The sequence below is a fragment of the Perissodus microlepis genome, chromosome 5 (genome assembly GCF_051167445.1).
Source record: "Perissodus microlepis isolate ML-2025 ecotype Zambia chromosome 5, ASM5116744v1, whole genome shotgun sequence".
Taxonomy (NCBI): domain Eukaryota; kingdom Metazoa; phylum Chordata; class Actinopteri; order Cichliformes; family Cichlidae; genus Perissodus; species Perissodus microlepis.
The window spans coordinates 11,446,127-11,470,258 of NC_140465.1; the positions used below are offsets into that span (position 1 = coordinate 11,446,127).

The 24,132-nt window shown below is 39.0% G+C and overlaps 2 protein-coding genes across 4 annotated transcripts; one reads left to right on the plus strand and one right to left on the minus strand.

The window, feature by feature from the left end:
• Nucleotides 1-210: 210 nt before the first annotated feature.
• On the minus strand, nucleotides 211-11,270 carry wdr1 (WD repeat domain 1). 2 transcript variants are annotated; one of them, XM_084927815.1, is made up of 15 exons: nucleotides 11,129-11,270; nucleotides 9,543-9,664; nucleotides 8,700-8,790; nucleotides 7,685-7,832; nucleotides 7,165-7,345; nucleotides 6,068-6,145; nucleotides 5,901-5,981; nucleotides 5,291-5,524; nucleotides 4,564-4,653; nucleotides 3,838-3,992; nucleotides 3,523-3,610; nucleotides 3,289-3,399; nucleotides 2,979-3,152; nucleotides 2,704-2,848; nucleotides 211-1,125 (listed from the first exon to the last, which is right to left on the minus strand). In XM_084927815.1, exons 1-15 carry the CDS (start codon nucleotides 11,142-11,144, stop codon nucleotides 1,019-1,021), a joined length of 1,821 nt encoding a protein of 606 aa, XP_084783941.1. In that variant the 5' UTR covers nucleotides 11,145-11,270; the 3' UTR covers nucleotides 211-1,018. The 2 variants fall into 2 exon arrangements, with proteins under 2 accessions (XP_084783941.1, XP_084783942.1); XM_084927816.1 differs by having other exon boundaries at nucleotides 3,838-3,989; nucleotides 4,561-4,653.
• Nucleotides 11,271-14,689: 3,419 nt separating this feature from the next.
• Nucleotides 14,690-23,868, plus strand: idh3b (isocitrate dehydrogenase (NAD(+)) 3 non-catalytic subunit beta). 2 transcript variants are annotated; one of them, XM_084927820.1, is made up of 11 exons: nucleotides 14,690-14,814; nucleotides 17,702-17,875; nucleotides 18,264-18,384; nucleotides 18,534-18,594; nucleotides 18,677-18,809; nucleotides 19,196-19,329; nucleotides 19,459-19,561; nucleotides 19,812-19,958; nucleotides 20,228-20,322; nucleotides 20,503-20,563; nucleotides 23,319-23,868. In XM_084927820.1, the coding sequence occupies exons 1-11, from the start codon at nucleotides 14,773-14,775 to the stop codon at nucleotides 23,394-23,396; spliced, it is 1,149 nt and encodes a 382-aa protein (XP_084783946.1). In that variant the 5' UTR covers nucleotides 14,690-14,772; the 3' UTR covers nucleotides 23,397-23,868. The 2 variants fall into 2 exon arrangements, with proteins under 2 accessions (XP_084783946.1, XP_084783945.1); XM_084927819.1 differs by lacking the exon at nucleotides 23,319-23,868 and adding an exon at nucleotides 21,433-22,906.
• The last annotated feature ends 264 nt before the right edge of the window (nucleotides 23,869-24,132 follow it).

The following is a 24,132-nucleotide window of genomic DNA, read 5'->3' on the forward strand; positions in this document are numbered from 1 at the left end:
CTTTGTTATATTTATGAAAAAAGAGACTGGAAATTATTTGAATCATAAACGCCCTTTAAAGAATTTCATCGGCTCAGGAGGCCCCTCTAAGTAAACCTCTACAGTTCAATCTATTCATGTTATTCATGTGTGCCATGAAGCTGTGCTGAAAATTCTCAGTTCAGTCTACAACTCCAGGTGTTTAAAAGGATTACTGTGTGACAAGAAAAATGCATAAAAAGTTTTTTATTATTATTAACAATAATAATAATAATAATCATGAGTCTGTTCCACTTTGTAAGTGGATGCATAAAGACATAGAAAAAAAATTATGAGACAAGCAATGAGAGCCCAGACAAACGCACAGCAACAACACAGGACCTTCAACTAAACAGGCAGCATCTTGATTGTACACATACTTCTCTCGGTTCCTATTATTGCTCCCCAGTCCAACAAGAAGAAATGTGAACCACAAAGTATGAAACCTAGGACAAAGCCAAAAGGCAAAGACTCACCCACCTTAAAACTTTGAAAATAAAGACTGACAGGCAGTTGCAGTTGGAACCAGTTACAGCTAATTTCAGGAATGTAACCAACGGGTTTTGTTTGTTTCCAACATACTTTTGTTCAATTTAAGAAAAAATAAAAATAAAAATAAAAAATATGATTATGGTTCTTCCTTTAAGCCAGAAAGCATTGACCCCAACCACAGTTTATACCCATGGAATGATGAGCTCATTAATATTTTTTTGGGTCCATCATGCTTAAAGTGCTGTAAAAGCGCACATTGTAAAGCACACATTGTTACACGTTTCCTCTCTGTAAGCTGAGGTTATTTGCATTAAACAGATCACATGTGGTACCTTTTTACCTTTTTACTGCTCAAAATCATTTACAAGTTTGGTGTTTATAGACAGCATTGAACACTTTTTAGGCAGGGAAAATACAGTTAAAGAAGAAAAAAGAAAAGGGGAAAAAAAGAATTAAATTCAACAGTAGTCCTTGTCCCTGGAGATGTGGATGTTTGTCTGCTTGAAGCTCAGTATGTAATAGTCCACTGCTTGACACTGGCGTCGTGGGAGGTGGTGACCAGAGTGTGAGCATCTATCCAAGCCAGGCCGCTAACGTGGTGCAATCGGTGAGCATCTGCAACAAAGACATCACAGCAATTTTAAAAAATGAAAAAAAGAACCTGGGTTTAATAAAAGTTTAGTTTGTTTAACATCCCATACTGACTGAGATGTGAGTTACAACTCTTTAAGAAATCAAGCCTGGTTTTGCTCCTAAATTTTAAGAAGCAGATTCAACAAACTGAGTTTATAAACTTTGTAACAGTTTAGGACCATTTCATTTATTTTTACCCTCTTTTCAATAATTGCTCAGTAAACATTTAATATTAAAAAGCTTATTCCTTATTGAAAATAAGAAAGAAAAATAAAAGGTAACAGTCCCGCTGTGTAACTGCACCCAGATGCAAACCCTAATTGCAGATCCAGTTCAGAGTCACTGCTATCTACAATGACCAGATGTCTCTTTGTGGGACTGCACAGCATTTTTATTCCTTCTCCTCATCACACAGTTTCACTGGTTCTGCAGGACATGCACTTTTTTTTTTTTTTTTAAGTCTGTCTTGTACTCAACATATATAAAGTAAAGACACCAAAAAGGCACAAGCAGTTTGTTGATAATCATCATGAAAGCTACCATAAAGAAAATGAAGTGTCTGTATATTCTGACAAGTAGTTTGTCTTTTTTGATGGTTATTTTTCAGTTTTAATCTCCAAATGTGACAGGCATTTTCCATCACTGTGACTGATTACAGTACAACAGATCATTGATCAGTGTGTTATGTGTCTGATTTAAACACTGATTACTACAGTAACACACAGAAAATATTTCAGAGGAACTGGGTGACGGACACCTGCATCACTGTCCAGAAAGACTGAGACCAGAGTTTTATGAATAAGCCATGAATCGTAATCCTCATCCTGGTACATCGATGACTGATTATATATAAAACTGGGTTTTTGCTTATCTCAGGGTTAAACTCAGTTGTTAGCTGAACCTGCTTCCTGGAAGAGGGCCCTGATCTGTAATGTCTTTATTATGGGTCCATTCAGCCAAGCATCAGCTCTCTTTTTTTAGTAGTAGAGTTTGCAGTTTCTGTGAGATTTATACTGCACAAAGCATTTGTTAGAATTCGCCGCCCAAACAGCTTCACAGTTCAGCACTGAATCTACTGCAGTCACAGTTACTGCTGATCCAATAAGCACATTCAATACTAAGTATTCAAATGGTAAAACAGAGGGTGGCTATATTTTAAAGCTGTCACAGAAAATGTGACGGAAGCCACTCAAACCATTCATTTATCTGAAGAACGTATACATGTATAAATCACTTATTCAACAGCGAAATATTTTCGTGAGTAAAATTTCCTCTGACAGTTCCCAGGAAAGTTGTTTTGGGGTTACTTATCAGCATTTGGTTTTCTAACAGCTTTTGCTGTGCCCGGCGTAAAAATCAGACCACAGCTGTAATCGTTTTTGACGGTTTTGGAAACGATGCAGGTTTGTTCAGCTGAACTATAATCAGATGCAGTTTCTTCATGGTTCCGTGAAATGAGCCAACAGCAAATGTATAAATTTAGCTGAGCTATAGTTACTCCTAGTCTTTTTTTAAAAACACGCTTAGATGTGTTGAGTGTGGATTGCTTGCGAGACAGACCTGGGATTTTGAGCCGCTGGTCTGGATCGCTAACCGTCCAGACGTAGACCAGCATGTCCATCCCACCAGTCGCAAAGTGCTCGTTATCGGGTGACCAGGCCAAAGTCACAGGTTTGGCATGGTGTCCATAAAACTCATTTTTAACCTGATGGAAAAAAAGAGGCAACCATAAAAAAAAAAAAAAAAAAAAAAAACAATAATTAATATTTTTTTTAAAAAACACCGTAACAGGCAGCAAACAGAAGACAGGATGATTAAGAAAGGCAAATATTTACCGAATAGCCGTCTGCCACGTTAAAGACAGTGATAACCTTCTTGTCATCAATGGCAGCCAGATAGGCGCCATCATTCGAATAGGCCATGTCTGTAATGGGCCCTTTGACCTCAAGAGCTTTCCCCTCATCTTTCAGAGTGTTGCCCTGAACTGAGTACAGATGAACTTTTCCATCCTAAGGAGAAAGAAAGAAAATGAATCCAGAGTCCAACCAAGCTTTTCTGTGATAGCTATAGTGTGTTTTTATTAAATGGAACCAACAAACATTGGCCGAATGTAAACATGTGGCGAGATTATCTGTGTCCACTTACTGCTCCGCCCACTGCAGCAGTGGTGCCGCCAGGATGCAACGCTCCAACCTCTGCTTCATAGCCAAGATTGTCCAATGTGAAGACTTTCTTCTTATCCTTCACAAGGACAATCTACAAAGAGCCATGAATAACAATGCAGTCATTATTCCACAAACAAAAATCACCAACCTTGCAAGTGCAAGAATGACTGGATCTGATTTATGCAAGCAGTAATGACTGAAGCAAAGACATTACCTGCCCAATGCACACAGCCAATGACAGCCCACCTGCCCCTATGGACACACTTTTAGGCTGGAAATCCATCTTCACCACATCAGAGGCACTAGAAACCAACAAAAGAGGTTATTTATGTGAGGAGAGGAAGAAGAACAACAACCCTCTTCCTACTATGAACAATTGAACTGTAAGCATGCATTAAAAAAAAAAATTTACTTTCTTAGCCTTCAACCCTGTCCTTCACCTGATCAAGGACAAACTTCTGTTTACTAGACCAAATGTAAAATAATTAATAAAATGGATTATTCATAAAGCCACATCATGGCCCCTCACCTGTACTCCTTCTTGCTGATGCTGGTGTAGCGCAGTGTATCATCCATGCTGCACGTCACCAACTCATTAGCTTCATCAGTCACGATCTTGCTAACCTGGTTGCTGTGACCTTTTCCTGAGAAGCAGTCATTCTCTCCAGTTTCTGCATCCCAGTAATGTGAGGGATAAGTTAAGGAACGGTATCTATGTCTGCAGTTATTCTATGCAAATATGCAAGTCTGAGAAATGCCTGCCAAAAACAAGAAACTGAAAAATTGTTTTGTAACTTGTGTCACTATTCAAATAACAAAGCTCTCTAAAGAGTTATTCAATAGTGGTAGATGGGCCATATTTTCATTTATGGTTTTTTTAAGCAAACTATTAGAAAGTTCTGCTGCTTCAGGTTGTAAAAATGTAATTGTTCAATTTAAAAAGCTCAAATTATTTTAACAATTAGATTTTTTTTTTTTTTTAATTTTGATTAAAACTCAGCTCCTGCACAATGTGAATCAAATCTACATTGATAGAAATCAATTAAATTTGATGAATGAAAAAAAAAAAAGGGCACGTTACATTATCACTACAAGTGTGTAATGACCTTGTGTTAAACAGGAAAAACATCAAACCTCTTTTATATTGAAAACAATTGAGCAAGATTGGAGCTTACATGCAGGACAGGACACCTACGCATGTCCCACTGAGTGACCTTTACAGTCATTAGCGACAATCAGTAAGTGTTGAAAGGATATTTATGTGTCCGTCGTGACTCCCCGAGTAGATGTACGGCCGCCCTTCATTTTTGTGAACAGTCACACACTGGATGGACTTGGTATGACCCTGTAGAAAGAATAAGCACACATTTGGATATATGGAAAGGTACACAAGACATTAACACTACAGTATTGCATCCCCACACAAATGAAAGACAGCACAGAGAACTGAAAACATTCATCTTTGTAATAGCCACAGTGCACATTTAGATGCTTCTGTGAGAAGTTTATGTAATGACTTATTTTCCTGTCTTACCTACTAAACAACACAAGTGTATGATGGATACATCAGGAAGACTTGTCACAAGACACTTCTAGCCTCCTCACGCCGACACCCTCCATGTGTAAATGTTGAGCACACTGCTCTTTCATCACTAAAAACTAATTTCTCTTCCCATTTGAAAACAAAAAAACTTGTATGAAAACAAGCAACTCAGTAAAGCAGGATCTGCAGTGTGCATTTGCACTCTTAGGCATGCAGTTTGAACCATCGCTATGCAAATATTGATGGCGATTTACATTTAACAGATGCCAAGTTTGGTTTTCAAACACTGTAGAAAATGTTTTTACTATGACACTTTAATTTCCATTGTATTTCAGAAGCTCAAACACAGTTAAAAAACTAACACAACTGCCATTATTATCATCATTATCAAATCACTGATTCTATCCAGAAATAGCATCCTTTAATTCTTGAGGCTGACCTTGATTGTGCGTATGGGCCGGTTGGGGTTGTTCTTGTCCAAGTAGTTGATGTATCCTGACAAGGAGATGCTGAGGAGGTGGTCTTTCTGCCACAGGCACCCCAGCTGCTGGTCTGTCACGTCGGAGCCCAGGTTGAAGGTGGTGACAGCCGTGGTTGCACCGACATCCCAGAGCTTCACGGTCTTGTCCCCTGAGGCAGAGATCAGTTGAGAGCTGTCAGGGCTCCAGCTGACCTGTGGGCGAAAAAACAGAAACGTAATATGTCAGAATGCACGTGAGCAAAGACGGAAATTCTGTAAGCACTGTTTGTGCAACCTATGAATGGGCATTAAACAATAGAAGAAAACATACCAACGCTACGTGGAAAAGAAATCAAAGAAAAATGAGAAAAGATTAGCAACTCGAGGACAGAAGGGTTTATAGCATGCATAATTCCTATTGGCACATAATTCCTCTAGGCAGACTGCCATTCATTTAACCAAGTGACTGCAAGTTAACACTGTAGCAAAGAGGTAAAACACTAGGATTGATCCTTTAAACAAGGCCGACTGTTAATGTACCTATCCATATTATTCACTGGAGTTTGGTTTTTAACCTAAAAACACTTACAGCATAGATTCCTCCTTTGTGAGCCTTCTCTCCACCAAGGGAGCCAACACGTTCACCAGTTGTTCCATCATAGATGAAAATCTGTGGATATTTAATAAAAACAATTAGGTACACATTTTGCTTAAAGTCATTTTAATTTTAGGTTTCACATGATAACGGACACTTACCTGGCCATCAGCACCAGCTGTAACAAACCGACTTCCATCTGGAGAGAAACGAATGCAGTTGACGAACTGGCTGTGGTCCTTCGGGAGAAAGAAAATTAAAAGGAAATCAACATAGAAGTTAGCTTTATGGATCAAATGAGTGTTTGATTTTGACACATAACATTTGGTCTTGTGCATAAATGGAAACCAAACATTGAAAGTACATCCAGTATTTTCAATAGTCATAGTGTAGACTTAACATAGTCTCAAGTTAGGAAGGAGGAAGCACAAAAAAAAAAAGAAAAAAAAAAAAAGAACGCTTAGTCATCTTCATGACCGACAGAAACTCAGTCCTTCCTCAATTGAGACCGTCATGACCGACCAGTATGCAGGCTTAAGGAAAACAAATGTTTCCTTGATTTTCCTTTAAGCATGTGTTATAGGCAAATTTAAGAATTTAAATTTACCTATGACACAAATAGCACAAGGTTCATGTGGAGAGCAAAGACATGGGATCAATAGCTGTGATTACAATTCTTGTTTGTTTGGTTTTTTGTTTTAATTTAATAACACCCCACTAATAAGCCAATAATGCAATTCTTAAAGGGAATACAAGGTGTAATTTACTTTAAAATTTAACAAATATATCCACCGTTTTATGTACCATGACCAACTGGATTTTATATTAACTTCAAATAAATTAGTCTGCAGTACACTTGGTGCCTGGCTGTAGGAAGCAGCTCACACTCTCAAAGAATTTATGGGGGATGTGGATTATGTAATATGGAAACAGGCAAACAAGGCCACATTGTCAAAAACCAACAGAGTGTGGCAGATTTGAGATGGCCAACAGATATTAAAGCCAGAGAAAGTTGGAAAGCTGAAGGACAATGCTTTGTTACCAGTGCATGTCAAAGACAACATTTAGCCATTGGCTGTTCTGACCACTTTAATCCAGCACATGTCAGCAGATCATCTTTTCTCTAAGACTTGTCCAGCAAAACAACAGCCAAGAAAAAAAAAGAAAAAACAAACAAACAATCCAGCTTAGCTCTAATTACTCTGGAACAAACACCTCTTTACTAAAGCTCCTCAAATTGCCAACAAATGCAACTCACCCGTAATGTGAACTTGAACTTGAAGGGAGGTCCCTCAAAGAAGGAGGCACAGGTGTCGTCACTGGCAGTGGCAAGGCGGTAAGGGCGCTTCTGCCTTATGTCTACACTGTTAATTAATTTTGAGTGGCCAGAAACCTCTCCCACTGATGAGCCAGAGTCCCACAGGAACACTGCCCCAAACCTACAATGACAAGTGAACACCGATACAGTTGATCCAGGTTTGAATTAGAGGAAGAAAGATACGTGCTAGAAGGTTTCGATTTCCTGCACAATAGTGATGCAAACAGTTCTTTTTATAATAAAACAATTAATAAATAACATTGGTCCTGCAAGTGCACAAACATATCACCTTGATATCTAAAGCAAACAGTGGGTTTGTGCCACGTGGGAATAAATCAGTGTGAACGCTGTAAGAGAAGTTTCTCATGAGACAGTTACCATGGTTGATTTTAAACTACGAATCAATTTGTAGCCAGTGTAGCGCACAAAAAATAAAAAATAAAAAAATCCTGACACTCACTTCTCTCGTCCGTCCCCAACAACAGCGAGCCTCTTGCTGTCCTCTGTCCATGCAATGTCCTTCACCTTCCCTGAAATCGGGGTGTACTCATACTTGAGCATGTGTTCCTTCTGGGTGGTGTCCCAGATACGGATCTTTCCTGATGCATCTAACAGATATAAAAAGCAACATGATTACATAGCAGTCACATTATTGTGGCAACTATGAGAATACACAGTTTTACCAGGATTTTTGCAGTGGCTACTGATAAAATGTGGCTTGACCTTCATTATGGTCCAAATTCTACACAAAATCTGACAAATCCATTTAAAAACATGTTTTAATTTAGCACAACTTCTTAAGTAATAACTCACAATGCAAGCTGGAAAAAGTAAATAAAAGTCAATTAACATCATCAAAACCTACTTGGACTCAGATGTTTCAGTTAAAGCCTTGTCCCTAAATCACAATCTACTCTTCCTAGGAAAAACTGGTTCACGTTCATTGTGTCTTAACAGCAATTTTCATAGGAACTTAGCAAGGAGCATTACAAAAGTGCATGAAATTAGAGGAGATGTGCACAATCTGCAGTTTGACAGGATATCAGGATTGTTGCTACACTGTTGGGAGTGAAGATTCTAGAAAGACTACAATAGTCATTCAATAAAGTGTAAAAGAACCCAAGGGCAGAACACCATTACAAGAAACAAACAACACAAAAAAAAAAACAAAAAAAAAAACACAACACACAAAGCTCAGATGTTCAGTAACACTACTGGGATAACATTTTGATGCCAAAAAGACAAAAATTGAGCTTGTTTGCAAAAATGGTCCAAGCCCCGAGTCGGCAGAAGGAGTTCAGTTTTTTTCTGCATGCACTGCGAGTGGTTACTGAGTGTCAGAAGCGCAGCAGTTTGTGTTTTTTGTTTACTCTAATGGTGTTCATCCCTAATTATGTTTTAGATAAAAATCAGTAAATTCCAGTAGGTTTACAAACTCTTTCTTGCAAATGTTCAAATGTATTTTTCTCTTTTACCTCCAGATGCAATGTAGAATCCACTGGGTGCATACTTCGCAACAGTAACTTGATGGGCATGCTCAGTGTAAATGTCTGCAATAGCTGGGTTCTTAAAAAAAAAAAAAAACAAAAAAAAAAAACACAAAAATGGAAAGATTAGCTAGATTAGCTCACAAATGGCAAATAAATGATGAGCATTTTTCCAATTGGTCACTTAAACCCAAACATCTAATCAACAATTAGTGTTGGCGAAGAAAAAAATAAAAAATACATTTTGGTAAACACTGGTAAACCACAAGCTGAAATCAAAGGAGCTTGCAAAGAAAAGCGTCTGGACTTCTTTAAGTTACTTGAAGACGTTTCACCTCTCATCCGAGAAGCTTCTTCAGTTCTAAGGTCAAATGGTGAGGTGAAACGTCTTCAAGTAACTTAAAGAAGTCCAGACGCTTTTCTTTGCAAGCTCCTTTGACTACGATGACCTGGATGACTGAGAACCTTCACAGACACAAGCTGAAATCCTTTCCTGAGCTACTTCTAGATTAGGTGCTAACTGACAGCATTATGCTAACAGTAATTGTGCTAGCATGCAACTCAGATTTCAGAGAATATCAAGGGCACAATACTGAACACGCCCAAAAATACTGGGTGTAGCAGGAGGGCAACAAACAAAACTAACCACTAGTAGAGTGAAATGCTGTCTTTGATGTGGCTGCTAGCTTTTGATGCTCTATACATTTTATGTGGTTATTACTCTCATTCAGTAGATTCTGTCATAGCCAGTAGATTTGTAAATACAAATGAATAAATTAATCAGCATCATGTTGATACAACTTTAAGACTTTTTTTTTTTTTTTAAATTACTTCAATGTTCCTGATGATGACACATTTCCCATTGGTGTAGAGGAAGTTGTTGCCTTTGGGATCACCACCGATCACTTTTGCAACTCCCCTCTCCATCTGTGGGAGACTGGCAAACACACGTTCTGAAAAAAGTGAAAATAATAAAATCAAAGATGTGGAAAACATCAATTAATGCACTGCAGACAGGGTTAAACACAAATAGAAAAAGTGTTTCACTGCATATCCTTTATCTGCTGGGAATAAAATCTGCCATTTCAGATAGCAGATTTTATTACTAACAGAAGTGTTCTGTATCAACTAGTTGTTCATTAGTCATCCATAGGACTTAAAGTGGAGCTGGTTTCAGGTACCTTACTGATTATCACAGACACTTTGAGCACACGGCCAAGTCTATTCCTATTGGTCTACCAAGCAGTTTCACCCTCCTTATTAAATCCCCTGAACGCAAAGCGTTTTACACTTCAACCTTTAAGGAGTAACAAAAATAAAACATAACTAGATTATGTTCTTCTGTGCACTTCCTCAAAATTTGGGCCATCATTTTTGACGCCAACTATGCTAGAAGACCAGTAAAAGACAAGTCTGGATTTGTTGCTGATCATTACATGGGTGAATTTTCTACTTTGTAAATGACTAAAGAAAAAAATACAAGTAACTGCTTGTAATTGAAGTATTTGCTTTTTTTTTTTTTTTAAGTACAGAGTATCCATTCAGTAAGGTTTATGATGATGAGTCTTGTTTTATAATAAGTGTACCGATTTTTATATAATTGCACAATTTTAATTATACAGCAATTTCAAAAAGTAGTATTTAAAATGTTTTATTATAGTTATATATTATAAATTTACCAACACTTTGCTTGCCATAATTTTTACATAACATTGGAAATAAAGTAAACGAGATACACACTCTCAGGTCAAAACGCACTAGTACTAGCACACTTTTGCTTGCTCATAATGGTTTTTGAATACATCACGAGTCAATCCTGCCTTATGCGGTAACTACACGGTTGTAACTTGAATGTGCCTTGAAAGACCAAAAATAAATAAATAAATCACTGCCATGTTTTCGCCATTTATATTTCCGACTGATTCAATGGAAAAAAAAAAAAAAAAAAAAAAAAAAAGAGTAGCGTTAAATATGTTAGGACATTCGACCAGCGACAAATGTGTACTTCAGTACTTCCTCGGTGCTTCACTGGCAGACAGCCTCTGTGTGGACATGTCATAACAAAGCAATGGGAGCACAACTATTTCCTGACTGAGGCTAGCAACCTAGCTAACTAAAAAACCACTGCCTGTGGCATGAAGCGGCTGCACTGAGTGCCAAAACATCTGCACAACACTCCGAGCTATCCAAACACAGGTGTGTACTACACCTGCCAGAATCGTTGCATGAGCGAAGCTTTTTTTTTTTTTTTGGTCTTTCTTGTGTGGGGTGAAGTGTCAAAATTACGCAGCTATGGGCGAGGCTAGCTAGCTGCTACCTGGATGACTAGCAGATCTGCCGACTAGTGTCACGCGAAGTAAGAGCCTTGTTCCTGTTTTTCCCGCCCTGCTGCTGACACGGAAATGAGACAGACTTACTCAGTTCATACGGCATTTTTTCTCCGCTGCCTCTGGCTTGGCCTTTCTCTTCCAGATGAATGAAACAGTGAAGACAGAAAAGCGCCCGTGGCTTTGCACTACCCTCCCTGATACACAAACACGGAAGCGGGTGCAGCTCTCGCTCTGCCTGGCTTTGCCCATATATAGTAAACTCAGATACCACGCTGAGGCTGTCAGCCAGTAACCGTGCGCTCGAGCTTTGGGGATAAATTTTACCTAAATATGGTCTCTCAGGTTCCAGGGCCAAACTAAAGCCATTCCAAAGCTTCACTAATCAAAATGGCCAGGTTTGCCTCATTTTGAGGCATATCATGTGCTACAGCCAGGTCACAGAGCCTTTTTTAATTTTTAAAAAGATAAACATATAGAAACAACATTTCTAATTCCTCAAAGAATGTTACCGTGTTAGTAAAAAAAAAAAAAGTAAATAAATAAAATATATATATATATATATATATATATATATATATATATAATCCAGGCAACTTGTCATGGAATCTAGAAATAGAGTTAAAACTAAAATAAGGAGGTGAGTTTTGCGCAATCATTTGATTGCCTGAGAGGCCTGACTCAGGGTAGTAAAGCTCGCTGTCTGAGACGCACTCCTTTGGGCGCCGTGGATTTGTGATAGCATGAATAACCAAATGAATTGCCCGGAAAGGTAAATGAGGAAAATCTATCTACAGTCACTTGTAACCTGTCTCTTATCTGTAATTCCATAGTGGTGATGTTATAAGCCTGTGCTTATTATTTGCATGAGTGTAGGCACTCACTTGCTGGGAATAGGACTGGGAATCCCCTGACCTATTTATGATGGGTCCATTTGAGAGTGTGGACCTCTGCAGCAGCAGATATAATGTTACAACAATACAGAATTTCAAAACAAGGTAGTCACAGAGCAACATAAGAAAGCTCCGTACGGGGCATGGGAAAATGAACTCATCTGTGTCTTGATGCATTCTCAATTATCCAGGAAAGTAAATCTCCAAAAGTTGATTCTGTTCATCTGGACGTAGCGTTTTGTGGGAGAAACGTTTCGTCACTCATCCAAGTGACTTCTTTAGTCTCAGCTGACTGCAGGTTTCCCCAATCTTAGTAACAGTACATTTGCATAATGACTGAAACCAGCCCACTGAGGGAATAATGGGCTGGGAGGTCAGTTCCTTAATCATAATTGTGCAAATTCTCATGACCATTGATCAACAACCACTGACCAAAACCCACTGATCAAAGACCACTGATCAATGGTCACGAGTACCATTCATAGAGAGTTGGGGAATGGCTGCAATTACAGCATTGTAAGATGGCGAAAGATGTACCCTTAGGCCCCCTCCTCGATTCAGAGATGGTCTTTCCCTTTTCACGTAAATGGCCTCCTTGACTCCGCGCTCAAACCAGCGTTCCTCCCTGTCCAGGATTTGTACATCCTTATCATTGAAAGAGTGTCCACTGGCCTGTAGGTGTAAATAGACTGCAGAGTCCTGGCGAGGTAGCTCTTCTGTGTTGTGCCATCCGGTTGTTTGGTTTCCCCAATGTATAAATTCTGGCAATCCTCCTGGCACTTAACAGCGTACACTATGTTACTCTGTTTGTGTCGGGGGACCCGATCCTTGGGGTGGACCAATTTTTGGCGCAGCTTGTTTTGGGGTTTAAAAGCCACAGAGACCCGGTGTTTAGAAAAAATGCGTCTCAACTGCTCCGATACTCCTGACACATATGGGATCACTACAGGTTTTCGCTTGGGCAGCGGTTGTCCTTCTCTCTTGGATCAGCTGGAGCTTTCTTTAGGTGCCTTTCCCGCTTTGACAAAAGTCCAGCTGGGATAACCACATTTACTCAGGGCCTTCTTGATGTGCTGTTCTTCTGCTTCCCTGGCCGCTGTGTCTGTGGGGATGGTGTTCGCTCTGTGTTGTAGCGTCCTAATGACACCCAGTTTCTGCTCCAGTGGATGATGAGAGTCAAACCTTAGATACTGATCCGTATGTTTATGGTACACGTCAGCTTTTAGATGTCCCCCATTACTGATGGAAATCTCACAGTCTAAGAAGGCTAACCTGCCACTTTTCATATCTTCCCTGGTGAATTTGATGTGTCGGTCCACCGAGTTAATGTGATCCGTGAAATGTAGTACGTTCTGAGATTTGATTTTCACCCAGGTGTCATCCACATATCTGAACCAATGGCTTGGTGGTGTTCCAGGGTAGGATAGCAAACCCATCTTTTTCACTTCTTCCATGTACAAATTGGCCACGATGGGTGAAACTGGGGAGCCCATGGCACACCCATGTTTCTGCCTGTAGAACTGACCCTTGTATGTGAAGTAGGTGGAATGAAGACACAGTTCCAAAAACAAACACACTTGGTCGAAGCTGAGAGTGGTCCTGTTGCTGAGGTTGGGGTCATCCTGTAATCTCTTACGGACTACCTCCAACGCTTCCGTGACTGGGATGCAAGTGAAGAGAGATGTAACGTCGTAAGAGACCATGGTTTCATCTGCCTCCATAATGACATCTCTCACCTTCTCAACAAAATCCAGGGTGTTCAGGATGTGGTGTTCAGAGCTGCCCACCAACGGGTTGAGGATCGAAGCCAGAAACTTGGAGATGTTATAGGTGACAGAGTTGATCATGCAGACAATCGGTCTTAAAGGTGCACCCTGTTTATGTATTTACACCTACAGGCCAGTGGACACTCTTTCAATGATAAGGATGTACAAATCCTGGACAGGGAGGAACGCTGGTTTGAGCGCGGAGTCAAGGAGGCCATTTACGTGAAAAGGGAAAGACCATCTCTGAATCGAGGAGGGGGCCTAAGGGTACATCTTTCGCCATCTTACAATGCTGTGATTGCAGCCATTCCCCAACTCTCTGTGAATGGTACTCATGGCCATTGATCAGTGGTCTTTGATCAGTGGGTTTTGGTCAGTGGTTGCTGATCAATGGTCATGAGAATTTGCATAATTATGATTAAGGAACTGACCTCCCAGCCCATTGTTCCCTCAGTGGGCTGGTTTCAGTCATTATGCAAATGTACTGTTTATAAGGTTGGGGAAACCTGCAGTCAGCTGAGACTAAAGAAGTCACTTGGATGAGTGACGAAACATTTCTCCCACAAAACGCTACGTCCAGATGAACAGAATCAACTTTTGGAGAACTCATCTGTGTAATTTTGGTCTTAGCATACGCTGTGTCCTCTCCCAGGACATTTTAATCAACACACAAATCCTTTATTGCATTCTGGTGATGTTTCTTTTTAATAATGAGAGGGTCATGTTGAGGGCCCCAAGCTCCAACTCAACTCAATGACAGCTCTGTCAGGATCACCTTAATCCTTCAAGTTCAAATTCTCATGTTTGAAATGTTTTTTTCTAAAGCTCGGTTGTTGTTTTTTTCTGTTTTCTGTTAGTTTCATTTATTTATTTATGTATTTATTTCAGACTGGCAATGTGATAGCACTGTGACATGTAAGGTGAGAACCAGGTTTGAGTACCAGCTGTTCTATGGAAATTGGTCTCCCCGTGGAGAAAGCGGTAGTTTTACGTTCTCCCCTGCAGGGGGCACCATTGTCCCATTATTACCGCTCCACCACAGAAGAAGTAACCCAGTTGCTTCGTGCTTGTGACGATGGCGGTCGTCTTGAGGGGAAGTTTAGTAACGTTGTTCAAGGTGAGAGCACAAATTATGTTGACGGGCTTTTTGTGTAAATAGAAAAAAAATGGCTGCTTTAGTCATATTTTATATAAACGCAGCAAAGAGACGTTTACGCACTGAGTGTTGTCATGTGTTTCTTACGTGAATGCTAACCATCGTGAGCTTCATGGACGTCTGCATTACTGATAGAACGATTCTGAAGTGTGTTTCCTTATCTGGAATTATTTTGCTGAAAATAGTCCTCGGTTTGTTTTATTTGTCAGTAGATACGTGCCTTAATAAGACATCCTCGTTAGTTGAGAAGGTCAGCTAAATTAGCTTAGCCTCCCAGCCTGTGTCAGTTAACCGTGTCAGTAACCTCCCTGTCCTTAGTGAACCGTTAGCTACTGCTACTCGTGGGGCTAATCACAAGCCGAGAGACTTGAAGCGAGCAACTCAGACAAGGTTTAGTTTTCAGTCAGATTTCTAGGTGTCAGTAAGAGTGCAAATATATTCAGTGTCTTACTTTAACCTGTAAGATTGCTGAGTTGGCCTTTTAACTTGTTGCCTACAGGTAAGATGCGGGTGAGGGTGATAATCATTCAGGATCACCTTGAAATATACAAACCGGTGACAAAATAAATGAAGAGGACGACAACATAAAGTCTCTTAGTAATAGATGCTGGGGCAACACCAGGACAGCTTTACCATGCATTGCTACTGATTCCTAAAGTCTCAGGAACTCTTTCTGGATGGAAAACTACTTTTTCCCCCATTGTGGTCGCGCAGAGTGCTGTTTTACCCGTCGATCCAACACCCCCCTTAAGGTTTTCAGCTGTTGACTGACCATTATTCTCAACGACAATTTTTCATACCACTAAGTAATAAATTTCTCATAGATCCAAATGCAGATGTAACTCTTCCCATTGAAACATTAGTACTAGCCAGTACAGAGCCAGTAAAAAAAAATGTCTTTAGCACAGTGCGAAGCTTGTGTCACAGGGATTATTTATACATATACTGACTTGATTATTTGGACAGATGTAATCTGTGGATCAACTGTGACTCCAAGAAGAAAGCTCTTCCCCATTCTTTTTGTCTTGGTGGTCAGCAGACAGTAACATTTTCTGATGTTGTAGTGTACTAGTTAACACAATTCACCTAACAAGCCAAAGATTGCGTCAGGAAGGGCATCTGACCTAAAAATCCGTTGAGCTACCCATTGTTGCACGAAAGTTGCTGCTGCTGCTTCTGTCCACTATTGTAAGGCCTGATTTATAATGCTGTCGTGAATCTTTGTAGAGTCCACAACATAACTTGTGTCACTGACGACATGCTTGTGTGTGGTGTATGATATGTTAATTACCTTGGACATCTCCTGGTATTTTATATGTAGTGGCAACTGGTAGAAATAACTAAAATGTTGGTGACTTTTTTCCCTTGTCGGTCCTCACTTTAATCAACTTTGCTGATTGAAGCATAAATTCCCATTAACAGTATATGGATGGCAGAAAATAAGGATGGCATAACCGGGCTTGTTTGAGACCGATGCTCCTGCCATCTTTGCTCAAACAACGATCTACAAAGTCTTCATCTTTCAAAGTCACTAAGACCTTTTCTTATTGCCATTTTCTATTAATACAGAATCACCTGGGCCTGCTTAAAATATTCATATATGCCTCCAAACCTGATTGGAGTTGTGTTATATAGTGCACCTGTGTGGAAACATCTGCATTTGTTGTTTCTTTATTTACGCAGATTTTTTTTTCTCATTTATTTGTCTGTGTGTATTTACACAAAATCCCCTACTGACATCTTCCCTTATAAAATGCATCTAGGCATCATCCTGAATAGCAATATGCATGAAATTACTATAATATTAGATGAAATGTAATTTATAATATTATATACTGTAGGTACCTACAGTGTTGTACCCTCATTCTCTCTTTCTGACTAAAACATGCTTCTCATAAAGTTGGGCTCACTGGTCATGACATGATGAAATGAGTGAAATAGGAAAAGACATTCCTGCTACACAAAGTTGTTCTCACTTTGTGTTTTTTCTAACAAATGTCTGAACACAGGCGCATTCCCCCAACATTGTTTTATTCCGATAATTTCTAAATGTCTTTATGTTTCAAAATCTTGAACAGATTTTTGTATATACACACTGTGGGGGAAAAAGGTCAGAAGCTGTAACAAGCAAACATTGGATGTAACAGATGTAGACAAGTGATTCTGGTGTTGCTTGTTATCAAAAAAGTTCTTTTTGACCAATTGGACACTAACAGACCTCTGACCAATGATCAATGACCAATAATAGTCTTGTTTCAAGTAGGCTAACTGCTCTTTTAACTTCTCTTAGGTCCTAAAAAGTTACCACAAAATGTATAATGTAGGTGCACTGTTTGGTATATGTGCAAATTATATATATGCAGTATATCTGTCTACAAGCCCATAATAGTTGAGACTCATTGATATACTCAGTGGACTCATTATCTACCAGTCTGTTGGTATCATCATGTATAACAACTGATTAAAACAATTAAAACTGTAAATAGGCTGGAGAAACACCATTCAATAATGTTATGATTGTTGACATTGTATATGTTGCCCACAAGAAGGCACTCTGCAGCTTCCCAGTTGATCCAAACTAACTTGGGCAGAGTTGAGCTTAAATGAGTATATAAACAAACATAAATAGATTTAATTAACATGAATCTGTTGTATGTGTCTGAAAGGGAAAAAAATTCTGCAAATATATTGAAATATTGGATCCTGTATCAGTTGAGCTCTCGATATTAGGGTTTTCAATGTGTTTATAAGTAATACTATTAGAGAGTAGATATATGGGTTTATAGTATACTGCAGTGTTCTTTGTAATACTGTACCTAGTAAGTGTACCTTTGTTTCCCTCCTTCAGGGCCTGGTCGGTTCCAGGTGTCCACAGTTGGCCTCTCGTCCACTGAGTGTATCTGCTGGTCTCTGTAGTCCAGAAACACCACCGGCCCGTGCTGATGCTACCTTTAAAGTCACAATGGTGCCAGGGGATGGAGTAGGACCTGAACTAATGACTGCTGTAAAGGACGTTTTTAAGGTACATTTACATAAGATTGACGATGGACTCATAACTGCTTTTTATCCTTATACCAAACATGTTGTATTCAGTATATCAGGTTTACTGATGATAGAAAATAATAGGGAACTTTTGACAAAAAATACATGTACAGATTTTTTTTTTCCCTCTGTCTGGTCCGATTTTTTTTTTTACATTTTTCTTATATTAAACGTTAAGAAGCTCCTTTTTCATCTTGTTGTGTTTTGCAAATAATCTCCTTGCTTTACTTTTTCTAAGAAATCATTTTAAATATGGTGCTTAATGTTAAAGTAAAATAGTGGATTAAAACTGAGTAAGATTGTCATTCTTTATGTTGATTTGTGATCTTTTAAGAATGATTCCCCCCCCCCCCCCCATTTTTCTGAAGGCAGGTGATGTCCCAGTAGAATTTGAGGAATTCCACATGAGTGAAGTGCAGAACATGGCCAGCGAGGAAAAACTGGAACAAGTGTTGACCTCTATGAAGAGTAACAGAGTTGCCATTAAAGGTAGTCTTATTTCCTTTAATTCTTTGATTTTTCTCTCACAAAAAAAATGTAATCCAGTAACAAAAAGCTGATTTAAATGGCTGCACTGAAGTAGTCTGAACTGCAGTGTATTTAGGCTTTAACATGTTGGGGCACATTATCTTATTTAGGAAAGATTCACACACCCATGGAATTCAAAGGCGAGCTGGCTTCATATGAGATGAGATTAAGGTAAATGACCAAATAAAAAATTGTGCGTTATTATTTGCATATGTCACGTTTAAAAATAACTCTACATCCGTCCACTCCCCAGGCGCAAGCTGGACCTGTTTGCTAATGTAGTTCATGTAAACAGCCTGCCAGGCTACAGCACTCGTCACAACAACCTGGACCTAGTCATCATCCGTGAGCAGACTGAGGGGGAGTACAGCTCCCTAGAGCATGAGGTAAACAGTACTCTTACTCACTGCAATCAGAGCGTAAACAGCAGTTTTACACCCACCTGCAAATATACTTGAAGGTTTGTTTAAGGGTTTTGAAAGAAGCATTAAACTGGGCATCAGAATATAGTTAAGTCACAGAAATACAGATTAAGCCAGATTTTGATTTGTCCTTTACTTATGTTGTAGTTCTTTAACTCTCCTATTTATTCATTTTAATATGAAACCTAGTTTACAGCATGATTATTTACACTTAGACCTCAAAGACTGTCTACAGTCAGGTTATGTGGGAGACTGTTGTTTATAGAACATAATGTATGTGTTCATTTTCTTGCATGACTCTTCAGCAAAATATATTTAACCATATGTTGTCATCCTCTTGTGTTTTCCAGAGTGTAACAGGTGTGATTGAATGTCTGAAGATCATCACCAGAGAGAAGTCACGCCGCATCGCCAAGTTTGCCTTTGACTATGCTACCAAGAAAGGGCGAAACAAGGTCACTGCTGTTCACAAAGCTAACATCATGTGGGTAATTTTTTTTTTTTCTTTTAAAGACGGCTTTGTCTTTGTTATTGTCTTATTTTGAAACCATGTACCTCCATTAAGGCTAAAAATTAGCTTTACAGTAACTTGTGTCCTCGTATCTTATTTCAGGAAACTCGGTGATGGCTTGTTTCTGCAGAGCTGTGCAGAGGTGGCACAGCTGTACCCCAAAATCAAATATGAGAACATCATCATTGATAACTGTTGTATGCAGGTATAAACAGACTTCCAGTTCCTTCCCTTTGCCTTATTATTGTTCTTATTATCCATTACCCTTCAGATTAAATAAGTGAATGCTGTCTTTTATTCCTAATTGTATATTTATAACTTAGCGTTTGCTAGAAGTGCTCCATAAAAAAAATAGAATAACTGAAGACGTGCACTTTGATTTCACTGCAGTAAATGACCATAGCTGAGCACCGCTGATTCAGGCTTAAACTTGTCATTGTATTATTCTTCTGCAGCTGGTGCAAAACCCTTACCAGTTTGACGTGCTGGTGATGCCTAACCTGTACGGTAACATTATTGACAATCTAGCAGCAGGGTTGGTTGGAGGAGCAGGAGTTGTTCCTGGGGAAAGCTACAGTGCAGAATATGCTGTTTTTGAGACTGTGAGTTTCCAAAACCTCTCGCTTGTTTGTCTTTTTGTTTTGTTTTTTTCCTTGCCCTGATTTACTTAAAAGCCTATACTTTTCCTTTTTGTATTACTATGTGTAGAGTTCTTGTGCAGATGAGCATAAAAGAGAAAACTGTAAACTGGACTTCTGTAGAAAATAGTGTTATGAATTGATATTTATCACTATTAATGGACTGTTGGTTTCTCTGCCCAGATCCTTATACTGCAGTTTTTCATTTCTCGTATCATTTTTTTCTTTTTCAGGGTGCACGCCACCCATTTGCACAAGCTGTTGGAAGGAACATTGCAAACCCCACAGCCATGCTGCTCAGTGCTGCTAACATGCTCAGGCACCTCAAGTGAGTCACCTTCTACATGTTTTTTCATAATGAGTATATCAAATTTTACACAATAGCCTCAAATTGTCTGTCCTAACCCAATATAATCATCAAGATCTTAAACAACCTCAGGCAGCTCTGTTTGTCTGAATGCAGACGTGTGTCTGGTCACCTGTTCATTGTGATTATATTGTGTTGCAGCCTGGAATACCATTCTCAAATGGTGTCAGATGCTGTCAAGAGGGTCATAAAACAGGGCAAGGTAAGTGGTAGCTCTGCACAGTCTGTGCTGCATGCAGGCTTTGAATGATAAGACCACCACTATGGTATATAAATCCAGAAGCATTAACATTATTAACACCAAAAGAGCTGCTTTTTCTGTATGTTTTACTTCCACTTTTTCAGTACCTCTAACAGAGTAAAATAACAGCTGATAGCTCTGCAATATGTGGGCATATAAAGTCAGTCAGACTTGTATATTCTAAATCTGTGATCTTGGTATTGTGGGTCAATAACTGCTGTCTTTGTGTACACAAAGTCTCAAAGAGAACCTCTAAAGAAAATGGTGATAGAAACGTAATGTAAATCATTGATTACATTACACTTGCCTTAGAGCTCTGCCTTGCAGTCTAAGGCCAACAACATCATCTTAAATCTCAGTAGTTCTTGGCCTACAAATAACTCATCCTAACTGCTTGTATACTATACCATAGTGTGTTAAAGAGCCTTTGAATTCCTACTTTTAAGTCACTCTTAGCTCCTCTCTTTCAGTGCCTTCCTTGCTTAATTTTGTCCCTCTTTTACATGTTCAGGATTATATGGGTTTGTTAACAAAATTATGTCGTAAATTCCTTTTTAAACTATTTTGGACTAAAAAGCTGCGTCTGCTCTGTACTGAAACTAACATGCACTGACACAAACATGCACATGAAGTTGGTCAGACTTTGTCCCCTAGATGATGATAATAAACACCAGCTTGCAGGGTAGTTTATCATTAAATTATTATTATTTTTATTATTACACTGTCTGAATGCTCATTTTCTCCCATCTGCTTTAATTTCCTCCACCTCCTTGTACCCCATTGCCATCTGTTTGTGTGTGTATACATTTGTGTGTTTGTGCAAATTCCAGGTACGGACACGAGACCTTGGCGGATACTGTACCACTACCGATTTTGTGCATGCTGTTGTGGAAAACCTGCGTCACCGACCCATTTACTAAGATATTTCATCATAGACCTCGCTGACTGACTCCTTTTTCCCTAAATCTGGACGTTGTTCTTAACATGGTCTGGATGCATGTTAAGACACCCTCCCCACCCACCCACCCCAAATGCCAGCTCACTGAGAGCTGTACTATACATTTCTGACATAAGTTGCATCATAATGACATTGGTTCTGCTGGCTTGCTTGTAGATCCACTTCTGTAAAGCTTTGACATCTGTTGATTTGGGATTAAAAAGTATACCTCATGATGTTTTGCATCACACAGCTAGACCTCCTGTTTCCTGTATTCATGCAGTCTCCTCTGCCCTCACAATCTTTTGTCCATTTGCATCTTTTTGTTTTTGGAGTTTTGAGCTGATGAGTTCATAAAGACGATTTCTTCGCACATTGTGGGAAACGCATCTTTTTTTTTTTTTTTCACTTTTATTATTTAAATGTTCCTGTCCCATCGGTCTCGCATTTCATTGGAAACTTTCTGTAAAGCCACCAGAGTCTTTTAAAAAGTTTGTATCGCCTTTTTTCAGAATTGGTCTAAAAACTGTAACTGTAACTCAGTAACAGTACAACACTGCTACAAATTACTGCACATTTAAATAAAACTGTAATTTCATTATTGCAGCACTATAAATTCAACTATTGGCGCTGGGATTTCCTGTTCACTGTAACCTTGCGTAATTAAAAACATCATAATTGGCAGCTGTTGGGGAAACTGATATGAAAGATCAGTATCTTTGTGCATCAAAAAAAATTAAATGGCAGCATTAGCTTGCATTAGCCATTCACAATCAAAGTCACCACAGTTGTAGCATGTAGTTTATTAAAAAGAGTTATTTAAGCACATAGCAGAAGAATTTGTCACATGATTATACAGAAATCAGCCATAACATTAAAAACATTAATATTATTTGGATCCTTACTGTGGTGCTGCTCCAAGCGCTGACCATCAGGCTGTGGACATGGGACTTGTCCTGTGGTGTCTGACTTGGATGCTCACAAAGGTTCCTTTGATTTGTTTTGGTGTGATGCAGTGTAGTCAGGGAGAGGCTGCTGTTGTCAGGGAGTGTTGTCACCTTGGAACGGTGTGCCTCTTCTGTAAAAATGTTGGTGGGAAGCAACAATAGAACCTCCCAACAAATTCCCTCACAGCACATTGAGCAATGTTATTTACATTTTAATTGGTTTTGATGTTTTTGCTGATTGCTGTATGGTATTTCCTGGTTTAGTCTTCTTTCTTTTTTTTCCCACCATAAAGTCAGCACAGTTATAACTGCTACACTAAGGTTCAATCATCCTGTCCATCTCGTTTTTGGTACCATTTTGCATCAATTTGAAATGGAAGCTTGCTCACCAAAAATAAATAAAAAAATACTTTATCTGTATACAGTGTTTGTGTGTTGACCTTTGACCCAAGTTCCCCAGTAAAAGCAATATCATGTGCCTTTAGCCAGCATTTAAATTTAAATATTTCAACAAACCAAGAGTTTCACTCATACTGAACAACAACAACGTGATCTTTCCTGGATCATTAAAATACACTGAAATACTGTATATGGTCATTTGATGTGTTTTAAATCCAAACCTGGACTGGTACTTGAAATAATGTGGGGCCAGAAAAAGAGAGGAAAGTTCAACTGATGCTTTTTTTTTCTTTTCATATCATCATTCACACTGTGTTCATTCTGTGAGTACTGCTTTCAAAGGCTCTCTAACATGCTGACCGTGATACAGAATGTGGACATGTGTTTCTGCAGCTGTGCATATAATAACGTGCTGTCCTTATGTTTGCAACAGGTGCGTACTGCAGATCTGGGGGGCTATGCAACAAGCGACGAGTTCACCCGTGCTGTCATTGCTAACCTGTCGGTCTGAGCATTATGTTTGCAGATCTGTCAGCTGCTGAATCGCACACATTTTTAATTAACTTCCTGTCTTACACGCTTGTACGCACAGTACAGCCCTATCCCCCTACATTCTACATGCAGTGCCCTTCTTATCAGAGCAAAATGCAAATGAAATACATTGTCCACAATGTTTTATTTTTGCTGTTTTAAAGTTGATATTTAAACACTTAACGTTGCATCCAATAAAAAAAAAAAAAAAAGTGGATTGGTAATTTTTTTTTTTTTTTTATGGTGCAAAACTTATAATGCTGTTACACTATTTCACACTTCCTGACATTCTACTGCCTTGCATGATACTCTAATTTCTACTTAATGATTTTATGTGTGGACATTAACCAGAAGTCAAAACACAACGTATGTATATTTCAATATTAATAAAGTTTTAACTTAATGCTTCTTCATTTATGCTATATGAATAATAAATAAGAAATGGAATATGACATCTTGCGTGCAGAATCCTTGAATGAACATTATGGAGACTAATGCGGTGTTATTAAATGTTTATTATGGCTGATGGCACATGTCACCTCGCAGCATGAGGATCCTAACTCCCTTCCTGTGTCCAAACATATTCATGGTGGTTTTTGGAGAATTTAAATGTTGGAAAAACTGAGTTTCTCTGGCTGTGTTGGGTGTATCATGGTACAGTGTATGCACCAAGTCCCCAATACCATTAACTAACAGTTCAATATTAAATATGATAT

Coding starts and splice junctions, on each gene's coding strand:
- wdr1 (XM_084927815.1), bottom strand. Junction 5,525..5,900: donor ACAAAGGAGGAATCTATGCT/GTAAGTGTTTTT, acceptor TTTCGCCCACAG/GTCAGCTGGAGCCCTGACAG. Junction 2,849..2,978: donor ACGTGGCAGACGGCTATTCG/GTAAATATTTGC, acceptor TTTTTCCATCAG/GTTAAAAATGAGTTTTATGG.
- idh3b (XM_084927819.1), top strand. CDS start 14,773: ATGGCGGTCGTCTTGAGGGGAAGTTTAGTAACGTTGTTCAAG. Junction 18,595..18,676: donor TCATATGAGATGAGATTAAG/GTAAATGACCAA, acceptor TCCACTCCCCAG/GCGCAAGCTGGACCTGTTTG. Junction 20,323..20,502: donor AACATGCTCAGGCACCTCAA/GTGAGTCACCTT, acceptor ATTGTGTTGCAG/CCTGGAATACCATTCTCAAA.